This window comes from Apteryx mantelli, chromosome 4, assembly GCF_036417845.1.
Source record: "Apteryx mantelli isolate bAptMan1 chromosome 4, bAptMan1.hap1, whole genome shotgun sequence".
NCBI classification, from domain to species: domain Eukaryota; kingdom Metazoa; phylum Chordata; class Aves; order Apterygiformes; family Apterygidae; genus Apteryx; species Apteryx mantelli.
Genome location: NC_089981.1, coordinates 78,694,895 through 78,713,056, shown reverse-complemented (window position 1 = coordinate 78,713,056; position 18,162 = coordinate 78,694,895). Strand labels below are relative to the sequence as shown.

The window sequence follows — 18,162 nt, the reverse complement described above, 5'->3', positions numbered from 1 at the left end:
TTATTATTTTCTCCCTCTTAAATTTGATTTCTTTTTCAATGGAAGGAAAAGAAAAAAAGAAAAGAAAAAAAGGACAATAGATTCCTTCGAGTCAGACTTGGATCCTGAAAGGATTTTGAGCAAATTCTGTCTTAGCAGGAAACTTGAACTTCCTGCATATTGACTGAACACATGCCTCTAACAAACAGAAGGGTCCATATATTTTTCCAAGGTGGTTGGAATCACAGCCAAACAGCAAAAGGTAGTTTTATCTTTTAGATTAATTTTGATAAGTGTGGAAAATTTGTCAGAGGAAATAACCTTTTAAAGGTAGACTTGCTTTTATTAATGTGATTTAAGATGATAAAATGCATGACAAAAAATTAATAAAAGCAGATTTACAATGAAGATTCTTGATTTCAAAAGGGTAAACAGACTACAAAAAAGTCTACCAGATAGAGGAGCTCAAAGGAGAATATTTCCAAATGCCAGATTTGGTGTGGTGAAGCTAACCCTCAATACCTCTGCAGGGCACAGAAGGACATGCACTTCTTGGCAGGGTGACTCAAACACCCAAGTTAAGCTTATTTTCTGATCCTCCCCTGACGGATTGCACATTTCTCCCCTTCTGTAATTCGAGAGTAGACTCTCACTATGCATCTTTGCAGGTATATCCTGAAGATGGAAGTGTAAAAAAGTCCTGGAACTTACTCCAGTTGGAAACATGAGAGCTATATCTCAAGGACCAGGAAAATTCGTAGGGCAGGGCTTCAGATGTAGGAACTACCCCAGAAGAACACTTAAACAAACATACCCTCCCCCCACGTCTGCAAGAAGTAACAGAAAAGTACGGATCTGCTGCATGATTAAGAAGTTAATCAGCATAGAGATATAAAGAGGGAATTGCCATAAAGTGAAACTGAACTAGACCTTTCAAAAGACATTAAGAATAGCCACATAGATAACAAGGACAAGATGATAAGCAGGGTCAAAATGCAGCAAGGATATGGTAGAGATGAAAGTTAATTTAAGTGTGACACCCAAAACTAAATAAATATTTTAGTTTAGGTTTCAATATACGCGTTGGGAAAAAAAAGGAACAAGAACAGGATGTCCAACAGGAATGCGTATATAAAAACAAAATATTATAAGGTGAAAGAAATTCAGAGAGATGAGTGTAACCTGAGGTAAGACTGAGAAAATTATCCCAGACTTGAGTGGTGTATTTAAAAAAAAACAACAAAAAAACAACAAAAAAGCAGCATTCTTGTAGCAGAGATTTCTAACAACTAGCGAGTAACAAATGGCAGCACAGGAATAGAAATTATCAGATTTCACACTTAATTTTTTTTTTTTTTTTTTTTTTTTAAAGGGGGGAAGTGAAGAAGGCACTTGCAAGCTTTCTAACAGACCCAACTACCACAAAATCTTTTAGCTCAAGATTTGAAAGGAAAAATTAGGGAAATGGAGAGAACGGATAAAATGCAACATATTTTCCCGCAGTTAATTGTGTCCCATCTCTGAATAAAGATCAGAACACAGCAGATACAACTATCCTGACTATAGTAAAGCCTCATCTGTGAGGACACATGGAAACTACTGAAGTCAGTAAGTTGAAATGTAGGTAGAGATTTTTTTAATTAATGAAAACTGGATAGAGAGATTTCAGGTTAGAAATAAACAAGTAATGGAGTTTCTCAAGGATCAGACTTGGGACTAGTTTTGTTAATATCTGTATCAGTGACCTGGGCACAGGAAGTCAAACTATAATGGTAAGTCTGTTGAAAGAGTTAAGAAGCATCACCAATACAATAGAAAACTGATATGAACAACCTTGGAGACTATAGTTCTCAAAGAAAGTGAGAATCAGCACTACAAAGTACAAGGTACAGCCACTGATCACGGGGGAGGGGTGGGGTGGGAATCAACATGACTACCATGAAGGTGCAGTCTTAAGATGGATAAGTACTTCTACAAGGGTAAGGAAAAATTAGCGATACTGGAAATTGTTATCCAGCATATTGTGAACATTTCTGGTCATACATATCTAAAACCTGTAATTATCATCAATGCAGTATAGTTCACCTAGCAGGAAGAGAACATTTTACAAATCCCTCTTACAAAGGGGAAAGAAGTTTAAAATACCTTGAGCTACTTTTACAGGAATATACTTAAGTGTTCCCTTCAAAGGGATGCCACTCATTCCAGGTAACCAGGACCAATGTCTAGATCCTGGAAAGTATTTATGCTCTGACTTGATTACATGAAACCTATACCATGAGAGTTACAGAAAGTTAATATCTAAATCTTTATGAGTTTGGCCAAAGATTTTACACTCTCACATTATTTGCTGAAGTTTCAATCAAAAGTACTAAATCGAAGGTTAATACACAGTTATGTGCATTAAAGAAAAAAAAGAAAACAAAACTGTGCTTCAATTTTTGCAAAGCAACGCGTGACAAAAGCCCACATGATACTTATCTTCACCACCCATGCCTATAATAGCAGCAAGTAAGTACTAACCAAGTACTTGCATTTCCTGTGTTAGATATCAGTAAAAAAGAAGAAGGGAACTTAAGTGGAAAGCAAATAAACAGAAGCTTTGTCTAGAAAGCAGCACTAGTTTTAATATCAGAAGACAACTGATCACCAAAACTGCCAAAAAAAAAAATCCCTCCTAACAACTCTGCCATAATGACGACCCCTCAGTTGCTCCTAGGGCTACTGATTCCATATTAACTCAGAAAAAGAAATTCACCTAAAACGCTACAGTCAGCCACTTAGCTTTCTTTAAAAGTCCTGGCTGATGTCAACAAGCATTTATTTCATTAGATAGGTTTGGCAAGCACTTGGTCTATAAGGTGTTTCTTCATCTTGCGGTACACAGAATTAGTACTAGTAAGAATAGCAACAAGAAACACCTTTTGTAACAAGCAAAGAGGAATATAGCTCACCAAATCAGAACCATCATTAGATGGAAGTTATTAATTACACTGCAACGGCATGCAGAAGCTGATTATGGAGCTGTGTTAGACACTATGAAGAGATAAAAGAGAAGGCTTGTCTACACCACACTCCACAGAGCGACAGACACACAAACCAGGGCTGAACAGACTGGAACGTCCCAGGGCAGTCGAGCAGTGCAGATACTAGCAGAACCATCCTGGGATGATACATTTGACCAGCCCACACACAGTATTTCCTTCACAAAGCTAAGCAGTGCACCACAATCAAGAAACTATATTAATTCCCATTCCCAATTTCACCTCCAGCACAGCCCTGAACTGTGCAACATAGATATACCAAGAAACAGTCTTTCTGGAAAGTCTATTTAATTGCTATATTTTTTGCCCTTTTGGGGGAATGGAAAATTTAGGAGGGAATTCTAGTAGCAAACTTGAACACAGTTCAGTTGGACAGAGACTTGAGAAAAATACAAAATTAAGAGACCACTGAAAGAAAAACTGTTTTGTAATCATTGCTAAAAAGAAAATCCAGTTTTCTATTTCTATTTTTTCCTACAACAGTGGCAATGCTGTCTAGTAAAAATGCTAAATAGTCGTAGACTTTGATGATACTACTCCAAGAGAACATTCAGACTTACTGCAATTCCCTGTTGTTTACACATATACCACTTTACCTCTCTGCCAGTAAGGATGTGTCTTGCCAGTTTCACTTTTGCAAAATTCCCCTTTCCAATCGTTTTAAGAAGTCTATAATTTCCAATATGTGGCTGTTCATCTGCACAGGAAGCTATAGAATTCCTGCAACGAGCTCCAGAGCGCCCAGTTCGAGAGGAAACTTCCTGGCGTCCGTCTCCATGGGACGTGTGCTACAACAAAAACATACACAGATAAGATTGAGAAATGAAGACAAAACACATCAATGATAAGTGTACAACATTCAAAAACATTAGCAGCTCCTTTGAAGAAACCTTCAAAGGATCCAATTCAAACTTCAGATTCTCATTGAACTTTACTCTAACACAGACTCTAAAGAGGTTCTCAGATCATAACACATTATCCATTTCATAACCTATCACCTGGTAAAGACCAAGTAGAACTACAGCTGAACCACAATAATAATTAAGCATTTTCAGTAACTTACATGAACTTCAAAGTTAGAGTTATGGAATATGAAGGTGTTTGACATTATTTCCTGATTGCATTACCTTTCCTAACTAGAATGGGACAGACTTTTGAAAGGACACATGAACAAAAATTTTCCAAAAGAACAGACAGTAAAATATTCACCCTCATACAATTTAGTACTACTGATAAAATAATAAAAGTTCCTTTTAGAGGGGATTTTCCTCTTGTACTGAGCTCCTGTTCCTAAAAAACTTATTGTCTGAAAATACCCAAGCTGTTCTAGAGAACAAGGAAAAAAAGCTTACTGATCTCGATCATATCGAAACCCCAGATACTAAATGGCTGACCACCTGTTAGTGAGATCTGAGGTACATGCTGGATTCCTTTAATTTAGTTTCTCTGAATATATATTAATTGTATAAATGAAAGGGGACATATTATAGCTATATTATTCTTTATTTATTCATTAGATCATATGGTTAAGATAACAGCAAAATACTTTTTCATTTACTGATAGAGTACCTGTTTCAGAAAAGAGTAAGTCTCCCCTCATCTCCCTTAGTTCTCAGCTCATGCCTGAGGTCAATACGCTAACTTCACTAATTAAAGTATTAGTTAGAAATGCTCAGTAATCAGCTGGAGCAAACTTATGGTTACACAGAAGATTATAGGCTAAGTTTACTGACATTCCAGAGTTCCAGGATCTTGTTGTCTGCCTAAAGATATCCAGAGTAGACTTAGGAGAGAAAGCAGAATATATTCCTGCTTAATTCTTCCCCCTTCTTAAAACACTAAATTTTCCAACTATCCCTTCTGATTCTTTGTATTGTTGATTGCATACTTCTCTGAAGCAATTACATTCACCTAGAAGTATTTGCCTCAATTAAATCTTTGCTTAACCCAAATGTCAAAGAACCCTGTTTCCACTTCAAACTCTAAGCAAGTACCTAGTGAAGTTTAGGAAGAGAACTTCAAAGTTCCTTTGAATATCCCAATAGCTTTCTCTCATTGCACGAGGTCTGTATCATACATGGTAGTGAAATGTTACCTCCGTTCGTCCTGCACTCCCTCTGTTCCTTTCATCGCTTAATGTTCCATGTTCCTTATTCCAGCCACAAATGGCCCCCTATTCAGTTATCTATCCCTCCAACTCCTTTCTGTGCTAGCTGTAGCTCTTCTACTCCTCTTGCTGAAGTCCAGTAGGAACTGCCAAAAATCTGGCATAGAGTAACTCAGCTTAAAAATCATGGCAACATAGGAATGTGAGATCATAACTAAACAGCTAACCATCATGGTGCATGCACAAATGACCACACACATGCTGCCTGACATTTGGCAAGTCTATTTAATAACCTTACGTAACTTTGTTGCCATTTACTCTGACTCTGGTTTGTTAATCTGAGCCCAACATCTATGATCAAATATTTAAAAAAGACATTCATTTCATTTAAGAAATACCAGCAATAGGGAGTCTACCATAACTCTTGGGAAGCTGTTTCAATAGTTATCATTCAAAAAAAAAAAATCCCCCCAAACCCATGTGGTGTGTATATAAAGATTTAGTATCAGCCTTGCTTTAGTGTTTTGCTATTGGCTGGCTAGCACTACCAGCTGCAATGTTACCAGATTTCTAGTTCCCAGGTAGGTACCTAATTACTATGGTCACATTACCCCTTCACCTTAATAAACTATATATATATTGAACTCCCTAAACAGGCTGCTGTAAGAATGGTTAAAGACTAGAAAATATCTTGTGTAGTTCTTTTCAGAACCCTCTCCAATTCTTCCAACATCTTTTTGTTGTATTCATGCTAGAGCTGGACACGCTATCCCAACAGCACTTGCGACAGGACCAAACATAGATTATATCTTCCATTCAACACTCCACTGATCGCACATGGACAGAACTAACCCCTCCTGGCAGAAGACCACGTATATCTGATCACCCAACATCAGCCCCAACTCTGTTTTAAGAATTATTGCTTTCCCCTCCCTTAACACACACAGTGACTTTCATCCTTATTCCTTAGATGTATGATCTCATGTATGGCTGTAGTGAAATACAGTTTCCTTCCATCCAGCTTATTATGTATTCCTAATGATCAGCCCTTCCTGCCCAATGTACTCTAGGAATCTTTATCCTACACAAAAGTTTTCAGGAGCAACATTATACTTTTCTTCTGAAACGCTAATAAATAGCACAGGAACAAAAAGTGCATCCATAACAAGATCCACTAGAAATACAAGAGCTTGATAACAATTCCTTGTTCACTTTATCTCAAGAACTATCACAACTGGATCAACATTTATCAGTCAAGCATTCTTTAAGAAAGGACTGACAAGACCAATTTCCCCCAAAAGAGCCCAAATGAAGGAACTGTACCCTCGACTGTATCCTGAAGAAACTGAAATCTTTTATCAGTTATTTCACTGTTTTGCATACCATTAATGCCAGGCTGACAGTAATTATTCAGGTCATCTTATTTCCCTCTGAAGGCACTGGCACAGCAACACCAATCCTCTATGCTTCCCTAAACTTTGGCTTCCAACAAAACTTGCAACACACAATGCAGAGAACTTCTGTCAGCATTTTTGGTACACTCAAGCGTCAAGTTATTCAGACCAGCTAGAAGAAGCAGCAACTGCTGATGGTAGATATTAACATCCTCCAACATCGCTATTCCCAGCAAATCAGGGACTGGGGATGTCCTGCACAGGGCCACAAGGATATTTCTTGGGTATGTGAGAAGGCTCACTTTTGGTTCAAGTACAGTATCCCAGGAATACAGCTGTTCTACATGGCACTACACTGAGTTGATAATCTACCTTGGAAACTGAAGTACAGCAGAACTATTTAGAAGACAGCCCTTCCGGATCTAGGCATGCAGTACAGGCACACAAGCTGTCTTTAGCAAGGGCCTTCCTGTCCCCAAAGCAGGGTTTATTAGCTCAGGCTCCACAGCATACAGATTCACCAAGTAGGTTGGTTTCTGAACCACATGGCTGGCTCTGGAAACAGAGTATCTACATTTGTTCTGCCTTGTGCTTGAACTGATAAGCTGCATTAGAACAGAATTAGCTTTTACCAAGGTAATTCAGACATGGACGTCAGGTACAACTTGCTCCCAGACCAGAAAATCTGTGTACGGGTTATTCAGAACTGACCTTATTCATATTTTACTCTATATAAACAATACTAGGTAAAAAAGGAGTTTTTCCTGTATTAACAAGTTCCATTTCATGTAGTAAAACATCCCAATTAACATATCTGGAGAGCTTCACTGTTCTTAGTTCTAGTGAGGAATGACTTCTTGTGTCCTATCATTTTGTTCAAACTTTCTATCTTTGCACTTAAAGAGAGGAACTAACAGCTGTGAATTCATTAGTATTTAGTGTTGGTAAGTTTAATACAAACTCCCTGCATGAAGGTTGTCATCTCCTCTAACCCAGATTATTTCTTTAAAAGAGCAAGACCTTTTTGTGTTGCAGTGTTTGAAATCAAGCAGTGTGTCCCTAAGCAGTTCAGTTATCTCCAACTGACTTGCTCATAGTTGTGTTCAGCTCTGCATAAATTGGCTCATTTACGAGCACATCTAATTTGGACTTTCTTTCACTTCACATAAGTAGATCTACCAGCAATTCCTTCCTCTGTCAAATACAGAATTCTTATGTTGAGCAGAACACAAACTTTCTTAAAGCTGCAGAGAACCATTTCCCAGTTTCAGCATGGATTTTCTTTTGCTTATGGAAATGAAGGAAGAGGGCTTGATAGCATACAGTACCAAAAGCCATAAACTCAAAAACAAGTAAAACAAAGCATTTCTCCCACCCAAATCATTTTCAAGAAGCCGTGGGGGGTAGATGGGAAGAAAAACTAAATGTTGTAGGCAAAAAGGACAAATATAGACAGTCCAGAAAAAGTTTCAGTCAGGCAGTGGCTTATATAGGACTTGGCTGAACCTCGCTACTTCCCAGGGTAACTTCCTCAGCAGCTACTTTGATGCAACAAAACCATCATCAAATTAACAATTCCTATCTCACCAAGGAGAAATATTAATAGGATCCTCCACTTCCTACGTTGAGATGCAAGTCATTTGTCTTTTCCTAAACAGACCTTCAGATTAGCAGATTTTGCCTTTCCGTTTCCAAAGATTTTGTTCAGCTTCAGGCTTTTTTCCCAGATCCGCATTTGTATGGCTAAACCCTTCCACAAGAAGGTTTTTTTTGCCTTTAAAATATAACATTTAAAACAAGCATATGTTTATTTCTAGTACTTCTTCATACATTGTGATAGGTGAGCTGTATCTCATGGACATGCTTTCTCCATAAGTGTAAAACTCTTTTGTGACACTCACCACAGGCCTGAGCGAGTCCCAGAATACCTATCTTCACACCATGGTCAGGTCAAGAAAGACTATTATTATACTGCAGATAGAAAAGTGAAGCCACAAGACTGCACACTTTATGCGGCCTGAGGCTAGCCAGAGTCACTATCTTCTTTAAAAAAAGGTCTCCTGAATTCCACTCATGACAAGACAGCACCTTCTTCCAAATCTTGGCATGCATCAGGTTCCATTTTGAAGTCTTAGCTTTAAAAGCTTTTTCTGCGCATGGTAGAAGTGACTTCCAAACAAAACTATCCATTTTCAAGCTAATAAGACAACTTTACTCAACTCGCACCCCCCCCCCAAACCCAGCCCCCTCCCCCCCAAACCCCACTGACATTACTCAACCCAGAAAAACTTGGAAATGGAGTAGAACACCTTCAGATGTGAGAGTCCTTACTGCAAGGGAGGGATTGAGCCTAAGACCAACTACATTTGGAGCACAATGCAAAACCCACCTTTTCGCAAAAGCCTTCCCCCAATGATGAGCCGACATCCTTTCATAGCCAGATAATGATTAGCATGAAGAGAAAGAAAAGAAAGTAAAAAGCAAATGAAGTATGAAGGTGTTGACAACTGATATCTCTTTGGTAAATGTTAGCATTATCCAATAGCTGTTTGATGAGAGATATCTTAACATTCAGAACATTAGAAACACACAGGACAGAGAGGATGACTAGTGTCAAAGTTCTTATAATACTTAGGAAGGTGTCAACAGCTGAAACAACCTGAAAGAGAGAGAATCTGAAATCCATTCAAAAAGCTGAAAAAATATTAAGAAATTAGAATGGCCAAGAGCAGAAAAATCCATGTTTATGCATATTAAGTAGGAAGCTTTCTTTCTAGAATGGGGAGGACAAATAGTATTAACATTTTGTTTAAAAGCATCTATTTTGTACAATAGTGAAAATAACCTTCTGATCAATCAGATGAACTATTAAAATTTAATTTCACAAATATCTCTAGGAACGTCTATTACCTTAGCTTTTACCACATCCTTGGATGAAATATTATAAAGTGATATTACAGAACCCCTTGGAAAGCTGTCAGACCAGTAAGAATTATGATAGTTTCATTAGATTTAGCATTTTTAATTATAATAAGAAAAATCTGTGTTTTCAAGTCTATCCTTTATAATGTTAATAATCTAAACATTCCAGGACATAATGAGCATTTGAAAAACTAAGCAAGTTTTTTTCTTACCCTAATTTGGAGACACAAAATAGAAATACATAGTAATTTCCCTCCCCCATCCTTTCATAGCACTCTTATTTATAGAAAAACGTATCAGGAATTTGACACAGATTTTTAAAATACCACAATATTTAAAACCAAACATTTTAAGACTAACTTTACTGCAGCCCTTCCTAACAATGTGCTGTTAACATTTATCATTAACATCTTTAAGAACATACAGACTGCCGAGTACTACTCAGTGCAAGAGAAAAAAGCTTAGTCCTAAGAATATTCTCAGAGGTAGTGTCTTATTGCACAGACATGCCCATAAAAAAGCATAGCTCAAGCCAGCAGAGCATCCTGCAGCTGCTTATGAAGGAATTTTAGTGGAAAGTCAAAACACAGACTTAAATCTTTGGTAACCACTAAAGGGTTTCAAAGCAAACATTTAACCACAATTGTCCATATGCAAGATACTGTTCAGGGAGTCTCTATATTAGCAATTATTATAAAATAGGAAGATATCATGGGAAGATTTTCTTTGTTTGGCCATATTTTTATCTCCCTTCTACTATTGGTCAGTGCATGAAGCAGGACACTGAGCAAGACAGATTTTGTAAGCACAGTCATACTGGGCCTGATATCTGAATAACCAATTCTTCGGTCTGGGTACATATAATTAAAAGTAGTTTTTAAACGAGCTTGCTGCATAACCGATCTTAAGGACAAACAGTCATCCCTTCCATCTCATGAAATTCTAAATGCTGTCTTATGAAGGACAATACTCTCTGATGTAGCATTAAAGTTATCAATCCATGAAAGCAGATTTATTGACTTAAGTTTTGTTCAGTCCTACCATTACGGTTGCTGCAATCAAGTGGAACAGCTAGAATGGTTAGAATTCAGCAAAAGAAATAAACTGACCTTCTATAAACACATTATAGCCAGGTAAGGAAAGAAAAGACTGATTTGGATGTTTCCATTCTCAAAAGGTGAAGAATTCACTGCACAATTCTTGGCCTATTATTCTACCCATTTATTAAACTGGTATGACCCTTCACAAAAATGACTGGCTAGTTTAATTAGGTCATATTTGTCAAATAACCAGTTTAAAAAGAGAACCTTAAGAGTAAATACAATCTTCAGTACACACAGGCTATACCTCTCAGAACACATTCCCAATTCTCCCTTCCCTCAGCAGGGAGAGGGAAAAAAACAAAAGAAAAAAGAAAGAAAAAGCAACAGTCAGGACAAGCCAGCTTCAAATCAAAACCAATACAACAGAATTCAAGTCACTATACTGCGCAGCCTGATGGAGGCTGACAGTACAGACTGACATCCAAGAGATTTCCACTCTACACAGGGAATATTACTAACAAAAGGGTTGCCTTTAACACCTGCACGCTCACCCAGACAGCCTGTGGGAAGAGCAAGAGACAAAGCGCGGCACCATTCCCCTGCCGAGGGGAGTGGGAAAGCGCCCACAGCTAAGCACTAACAGCCTTCACCAAAGGAAAGGTGCTCGCCTTCGCAGACCTGGCAGACCCTGCCTGCCGAGGCCTTTAAACACACAGGCACCAACGTCTCTGCTGATGTATCTGATATAGTTTGGTTCATATTCTACACAGCAGCGTATGAAAGAGATGCAATTTGTAATTCCCTGATTAGCACTGAACACAACAACAGTGAAGAAATTCTGCTTACATACTCAAAAAGATAAGTCTGGTGCTGTTTAGAAAAGCCTTTTAAAAGGTCTTTTGTTACTTTACATATCAAGATCTGACATTTATCATATCTTTCAAGCCAAAGTTTCTTTACTCCTGATTAAAATTGATATTTATTGACATCAGCCTGGGGAATAACAGCTGAAGAGCCAACCATATTCTATTCTTCATCAACAATACTGCCAACTAAGTTGTTTCCAGAATCATCATTGTTAGTAATTACATGCTAAACAAAAAAACTCTCACAGTTGGTTTTCAAAGACCACATTGAGCTTGCAGATAGAAAACTTTGTTTAGGCTTTAACCCTGCAGGAACAAATCTGATTTGAAAGTTAATTTTTGCTTATATGTACACACACAGAGCTCAAAAAGCTGCTCTTTTATGGGCCAAGAATTCTTATTAACCCAAGGGTTTCATCCAGGGACTGACTTGAGTGTTACCACAGCCATACTCAGTACCTTTCAGGTTTATTTTTAAGTGCACTCAGAGCAGTAAGCATCTATTCACCATACATATTTTAAGATTTTTAGGGGCAGATGTTCTCCAAACTAAGCAGGGCCAAATTAATATGCCATGAGCCTAAAAGAAGTGACCTCCAGTTCTGAGCTGGCAGACTTCCACAAGGCAGCATTATTTGCCTGAAAGGAAGAGGAAGTTGCAGACACACGCTACTTATATGCCATATGAAATGGAAATCCAGAGACAAATGCCTCCACTCTTAAAATTCCTTATGCTTGAGTCACCTGAGACGTTTAGTCAACAGGAACCATCTGCTTACATCAACATGACAGTGCCTTTCAGCTAGAATTAAGATAGAGAATCCAGCAGGTAAGGGTATTAAGTGAACCAGTAAGAAAGCCTTGGAAGTCGTCTGCGGAAGTTCAGTGTACTAAAAAACTGTATTTCCACTTGTCTTATTTTCCTCCAGTAATTTCTGTAGTTGGGTTCCATTTTGCAGATTGCTACTTTTAAGGCCACAATTTAAGTCACATTCAATGGCAAAAAGAAAACACACAAACAAAAACACCTGACTTTTTAACAACTTCTGGCTTATGGTGCTGTAGCTTAGTTTTTCTGAGTTACTGAAATGATGTAAAGAGGAAGAAAATAATTACCAGAAGCACAAGAACACAAGAAAGGTGTATAACTGCAGTTATGTACCTCTGGTTTTGGTTGTGGCACAAGTTATCCTAGCCTTACAGTGCTATATTATGATTGGTTTTAACCAAGCTAAAACAAAGTAGTGAGAAGTGTTTCTAGCCTTTTCCCACCTGAATTGGACACTCCCATTCTCTCCTTTGCATCAGTATTAACAGCTACACAGAATGGGAAAAAGAAATTCTTAAGAATTAATTTTAGTCAGATCACAGAGCTGACCAGACTTTTAAAACAATTACACAATAATTAGTTCTAACAAAAATGATAGGTGGGAAGAGGCAGCCAGGACTGATTCCTGCAGCAGCCCTACATCAGTTCAAGCTGACAGTGAAAGCGAATGTTTAACTGATACAGCACAGGTTGTTTAGCAGAGCTGAGGAGTGAAACATCTCACTTCAAAATGTTAAAATACTAACATTCAGTGAAACACAATACTATACAATATAGGTTATTCTTTTTGAGTACAAGCACAGTACTGTACCTATTGGGTATCCCAGGCACTATGAAATGCATAAAAAGAATTTTCCTGCTCAGCAAAAATTTTCATAAAAAGTACATCCCAGATAAATTCCTAGAACATTTTATTTCTAGTTATTTTGTCACCTTCACCTAAATCTAATTCAAAACAAAATGTTTATAAATGGTGAAAAATGTAAGAGAACCTAGACATCCCTGTAAAAGAAAATCTAACAGAACTCTTGGTCACAGGCACACTTCCCCCCAACCTGCCCTTTAAAAAAAAATGATTTCACACTATGGAAGAAAGCATTCTGATCACAGATCTATTTGTAATAGGAGAAGTGTGATAAATAATATATAGAATAATGTGAGCTTGCATATTGTCTGTAAATGCTGTAATGCATTTCAGATCTAATCAGTAATAAATCAAGAGCTACCACACACACCCCCACAGTGTCTTGAAAATAAATTTTGGGGTCTAACCCTAAACTTACTAACCCTTTTTAAAATGAAGAAAAGGAAATGAGACAGTTTTGCTGCACAGAATCCTTTTGTATAGGCTTGAACAAGCACAATTGCCATCACCTTGGCATTTTTCAATAGCAAATTTTTCCCATTAGCCACAGCCATGGAGATAACAGTATATTTTAGTCTTGCTTTTCCTCAAATTACTTGCCTTTTGAATTCAGATTGGTCTGCAATACTAACACATTCAAAACAGTTACCTTAGTCTTTTTTTTTTTTTTTTTTTACAGAAACACAGCTGTGCAATGAAGACAGAGATTCAGATTAAACTGTTCATTCAAAAATGCTTATTTCTCTTGCTATTTCATGCTCTTAAAAAAAAAAAAAACTATACCACCTGTATTTCCTTGTTTCTATCCACAATTCTCTATCACCTTGCCATTCTTTGGGAATTTTTTTCCTGAATATATTTGTCCTACTCTCCAGAATCTGTTCTTTCTGCTGCTGTTTCTTTGTCACTGGCTGTCCTCCATCCTGCCATATGCACATTCCTCTGTGTCTCTTCTACTGCGTCTTCCTTCTCCTGTCCTTCTACTTCCTTCTCCTGTCCTTCTACTGCGTCTACCTTCTCTCTCAGTTTTGGGGGAAGAAGGTCTCTTCTGCCTCTGTTGCTTCTTCTCCCATAGGCAGGACATAAAATTCTGTAGAAAATAAAAAAGATCTGATCCTCTCCTTCACTCCTGTTCCCTAAGCAGCTGACAGCCACTGCTGTAAAAGGCACCACCAGCAAGGAGTTGCTCTACCTTTGCAGTGAGGAGCAAATTTGCAGGCAAATGGCCAGCTCCCAACTGTCCAAGTGTGAAGTTCCTATGATCACAGATCATTTGGGATGCCTTTCCTCTCAAAACCAGGTGACCTGTAGCCACAGATCCTTTAATCTTGAACTTGAAGGTTTGATAGCCGTGAGTAGGTTTTGGGGAAAGTCACTGGGACTGTATTTCTACCTTAGCAGTATATGCATTGAAGTGTCTCAATAATAAGTGGTATGCGCTACCTTAAAAAAAAAAAAAGAAGAAGAAGAAGAAGAAGAAGAGCAAGTACTGACAATTAGGCCTCGTCTATTCCACAAGAATTGCCAACTGCTGAACATGGTTTAGCTGCAAGCATAGACAATGATAATTTGTGTTCGCCATCATTCTGGAGGCTAACTTCATTTTCAAAAATGCAAGTATAGGCAGGATAAACTATGATCAGCACACTTAAACCAGATTCAACACCAGCCAAGCCTTTGTCAGCAGTGGTAATCTTCCAAATAGAGAGAAGACATTAAGGGGGTCTATGGCTATGGCCCAAAGGCTGTCTGAATACCTGGCACTTCTAAAGCATCTTCCCATGGAACTTCAAAGAATCCTATGAATAGTAACTAATTAAACCTCACTGAAGTGAAAGAGAATCAAGGGCTCAATTTACCTGCCAATAAACATCAGGTTTTAGGGTGGAAGAACAGTTAGCTGAAGTTGCAAAAATGCTGTATTTTGAAGCAAAAAATAGAACTGAAGAATAATTTTGTATGCATTTACAGCGGTAGAGGTAATTTGGACAAACTAAATATCATATTAAAATTTCATTTTAGCAACGCTTAACAGCATGCATTTAGGTGCCTTAATAGCTAATGGTCAGAATACCAGAGAGTACCTCTTTGAGGAATGTAGTACTGTATTGTGGGATTGTTTCAGCGGATTTGACAGGCAGGGATTAATCTGAGTAATCACCAATATCACTACCTACAGGTATTTCTGTGGTCACCAGCCCAAATTACAGCAGTTAAAAGATCTGCCTTAATCAAAACCTAAGGCAATTCATCTGCAAGCAAGACAATCCCTGTATGGTAAATTATGAAGATTACTAAATAGAAGTGTTAGTCCAATATTTTGAAGTGAGAACGAGGTGCCTTAAGTGGAAGACATGTAAAATCTAACTCCAAGTGCTAGAACACACAGCTTGTGAATAACATTTCCTCAAGCACATACCAAGTCTTTCCACCATTAAGTTATCTATAGTAGAGTTTGAATTAATTATGTTAGGAACCTGACTCGAACAGTTTCTAAAGTGATTTACTGGGCGGCCTTGATACATGTAAGTGGAGCTTGAAAACCTCAGTCGGGTTTACTTACAGACTAAAATAATTATCTGAATAAACTCTGAAGTACTTTGTACAGTATGTGACAACTTCACCTCTCCCCATGGCATAGAGAGGGCCACACAATATTTTAGTTATTTTCTTCCACAAGGCAGGAAGCTCATTGAGATTTTACAACCAAATATGCTTAGTTGGCTTTTTGCTCAATATAGCTCTTAGCCTGCAGGTTGCATCAAGTGCTAAAACAAATAAAGATCACAGAAGTTAGAAGTGCCTATTATGTCAATAAAATCCAAATCCCTAGTAATGCAGCAATTGTTCCATGCAGCATGTTTTCTAACGCTTTGTCTGGTCTTGTTTTAAACAATGGGGCTACCATCACTTTTCTTGGACTGAACAATCCAGCAGTTTTTCCTGATCTTTAACCAAAGCTTCCACTTTTCATGCCAATCCAAAAGATAAGCACCCTTCAAAAAAATCCTCTTCCATCAAGTCTGGCATCTGACTTATAAAGAACATCAGGTAGCCTTTTAAGAGGCTAAATACAAAGTTTACTTATCAACTCATTTCAGACCTAGACCGAGTGACACCTCCCTTCTGCAGAGCTGCTTACGTTTCACCCAAAGGATAAACAGAATAATGGTTAGACAGGGTACAGTGGGATCAAGTGAGTTTTAACTTACAAGAAATACAGCTCCTATCTGCAGAGAGGGAGTCTCCTACCAAGCTTCATTTTTGGCTATCTGCTCATGTGGCAGTACTTTGTTTTTTTTCCCTTTAGCATGCGACCTGTATGATTGTTAACACAGCATTTGACTTCAGCTTGGGAACAAAATGGCATGTTTTAAGCAAAGTATTTATATTCTTAAGCCCTATCTTCCTAGGGAGAAAAAATAAATAAATAAAAGAGGAACAGGCTCTCTAGTTGAGAGGATAATTTCAGAAAGAGGACCTTTTAATGTCATCTGAACAGGTGACTGGCAGAACAGCGTCATTATCAGCTAGAACCATGCAAATTAAAGAAAAGGCCTGTTATGTAGGTCACCGAGCCCACCGCTACCCCAGCTGAATTACTGCCTATAGTCTCTGACCAGCCGCGCACCTGGCCGCCGCAAGCCGGGGCCGCAGCATCGGACGGGGCCCCGCGGCCTCCCCCGCCCGCCCGCCCGCCCGCCGCGGCGCCTCTCCGCGCCCGACCCGCGGATCCCCGAGGGGAGCGGAGCGGCGCCCCGGGGGCGATGCGGCTGCACAGGCCGGCAGAGCTCACCACCCCCCCCCCCCCCCCCACACACACCGGGCCCGGGGGAGCCCCCTCTCCCCCCCGCCGCGGGACTTACGTTTTCCGTGTCGCGCTCGTTCACCGTGGGCAATGGGGTCCGAGTGGACATTTTACTTCAGGCGGGCGGCAGCGCTGCCCGCCACAGCGACACCCGCGCGCGCGCACAAAAGCCCCGGCGCCGCCGCGGCCCCCCCGCGAGGACGGGCTGCGCTGCTGCTCCGCGATGGTGGTCGCAGAGCGCCACCATGAAGGACGGGGGCGGCGGGGGGCGGCGTCGCCTCGGTGTCCCCCCCTGCCCTGCCCTCCCCTGCCGCTGCGGCGGCGGCGCCCCGCGCCCCGGCTAGACCCCCCCGCGGGAAAGCAGCGGCGTCTCCCCCTCGGCGCCCGCCGGGCTCATCCTACGGCCGGAGCAGGGTGGGCGGAGGGCTCAGCGCCGGGCGGCGGGCGGGCGGGCGGGCGGCGGGGCTGCGCATGGAGCGCGGCGGCGGCGGCGGGGCGCGGGGCAGCCGCGGAGGGCGGCGCGGGCTGGCGCGGGCCCGCCCGCCCCGGGGCTCGCCTCGCCTCTCCTCGCCCCTGCAGCGCCGCTTCACCGGGCCTCCGCTCGCATCCTGCTCCGCCTGCTCTCCCGCCGCAGCCCGCCCCAGGCTCCGAGAAGGCCGGCGCGCCGCAGGCCGCGCTGGCGGAGGTGGGTGGGTAGGTGCCCGCCCGCCCGTGCTGCGCTCGCCTGCCCCCCCGCCCCGCCGCTGCCGCCGCCGCCGCCGCTCCCGGACGAGCCAAGATGGCCGCCCGGCTTCCTCCGCGCCGAGCCCCAGCTCCGACATGAACCGGAAGGGCCCGCCCCCCGCGCCGCCGCCGCCGCCGCCGCCGCCGCCCGGGGCGGGGGGGGGAGGGGGGCTGTTGCTAGGGGCCCGGCGGGGGCCGCGGCGCCTGGGGGCGAGGCCGCGCCGCCGCCGGCCTCGGCGGGCAGCCCGGGAGCGCGGGGGGCGCCCGCGGGGTGCGAGCGCCGCCGCGGGGGCCTTGTGCGAGCCGGGCGGGTGGGAGACACCTGCCGCGGGGCGGCGATGGCCGGCGGCGGCGCGGGGGGTGCCTGCTGGCCGCAACCCCCTCGCCGGTGGGAGGGATGCGGGGACAGATCCTGCTGGGCTCGCAGGGAGCAGCGGGAATGTTACAGTTCTCGGTAAATAAACGTGCTTTGCTGGTTAGCGGTGCTCGGAGCAAGCTGCGCGATAGGCTGCAAGCAAGATCCGGACCTTAGGTCTCCTTCTGCCAAAGCCTCTTTGCCCTGTGGTCGGCCTTCCCTGCGCG

General features: G+C 41.4%; 1 protein-coding gene across 5 annotated transcripts in view; it reads right to left on the bottom strand.

Annotated features, from left to right (window-relative positions):
- The window catches only part of MARK3 (microtubule affinity regulating kinase 3), a 65,094-nt gene extending 47,924 nt beyond the window's left edge, over positions 1 to 17,170 (bottom strand). Inside the window, exons 1-2 of one of the 5 annotated variants that reach the window (XM_067295026.1) lie at positions 16,916 to 17,170; positions 3,620 to 3,811 (exon numbers count right to left, since the gene is read on the bottom strand). In XM_067295026.1, coding sequence (XP_067151127.1) covers positions 3,620 to 3,811; positions 16,916 to 16,966 — 243 coding nt within the window. In that variant the 5' untranslated portion in view covers positions 16,967 to 17,170. The remainder of the gene's footprint in view (positions 1 to 3,619; positions 3,812 to 16,915) is intronic. The other 4 variants (XM_067295025.1, XM_067295027.1, XM_067295028.1 and 1 more) reach the window with 4 other exon arrangements.
- Between the last annotated feature and the right edge of the window lie 992 nt (positions 17,171 to 18,162).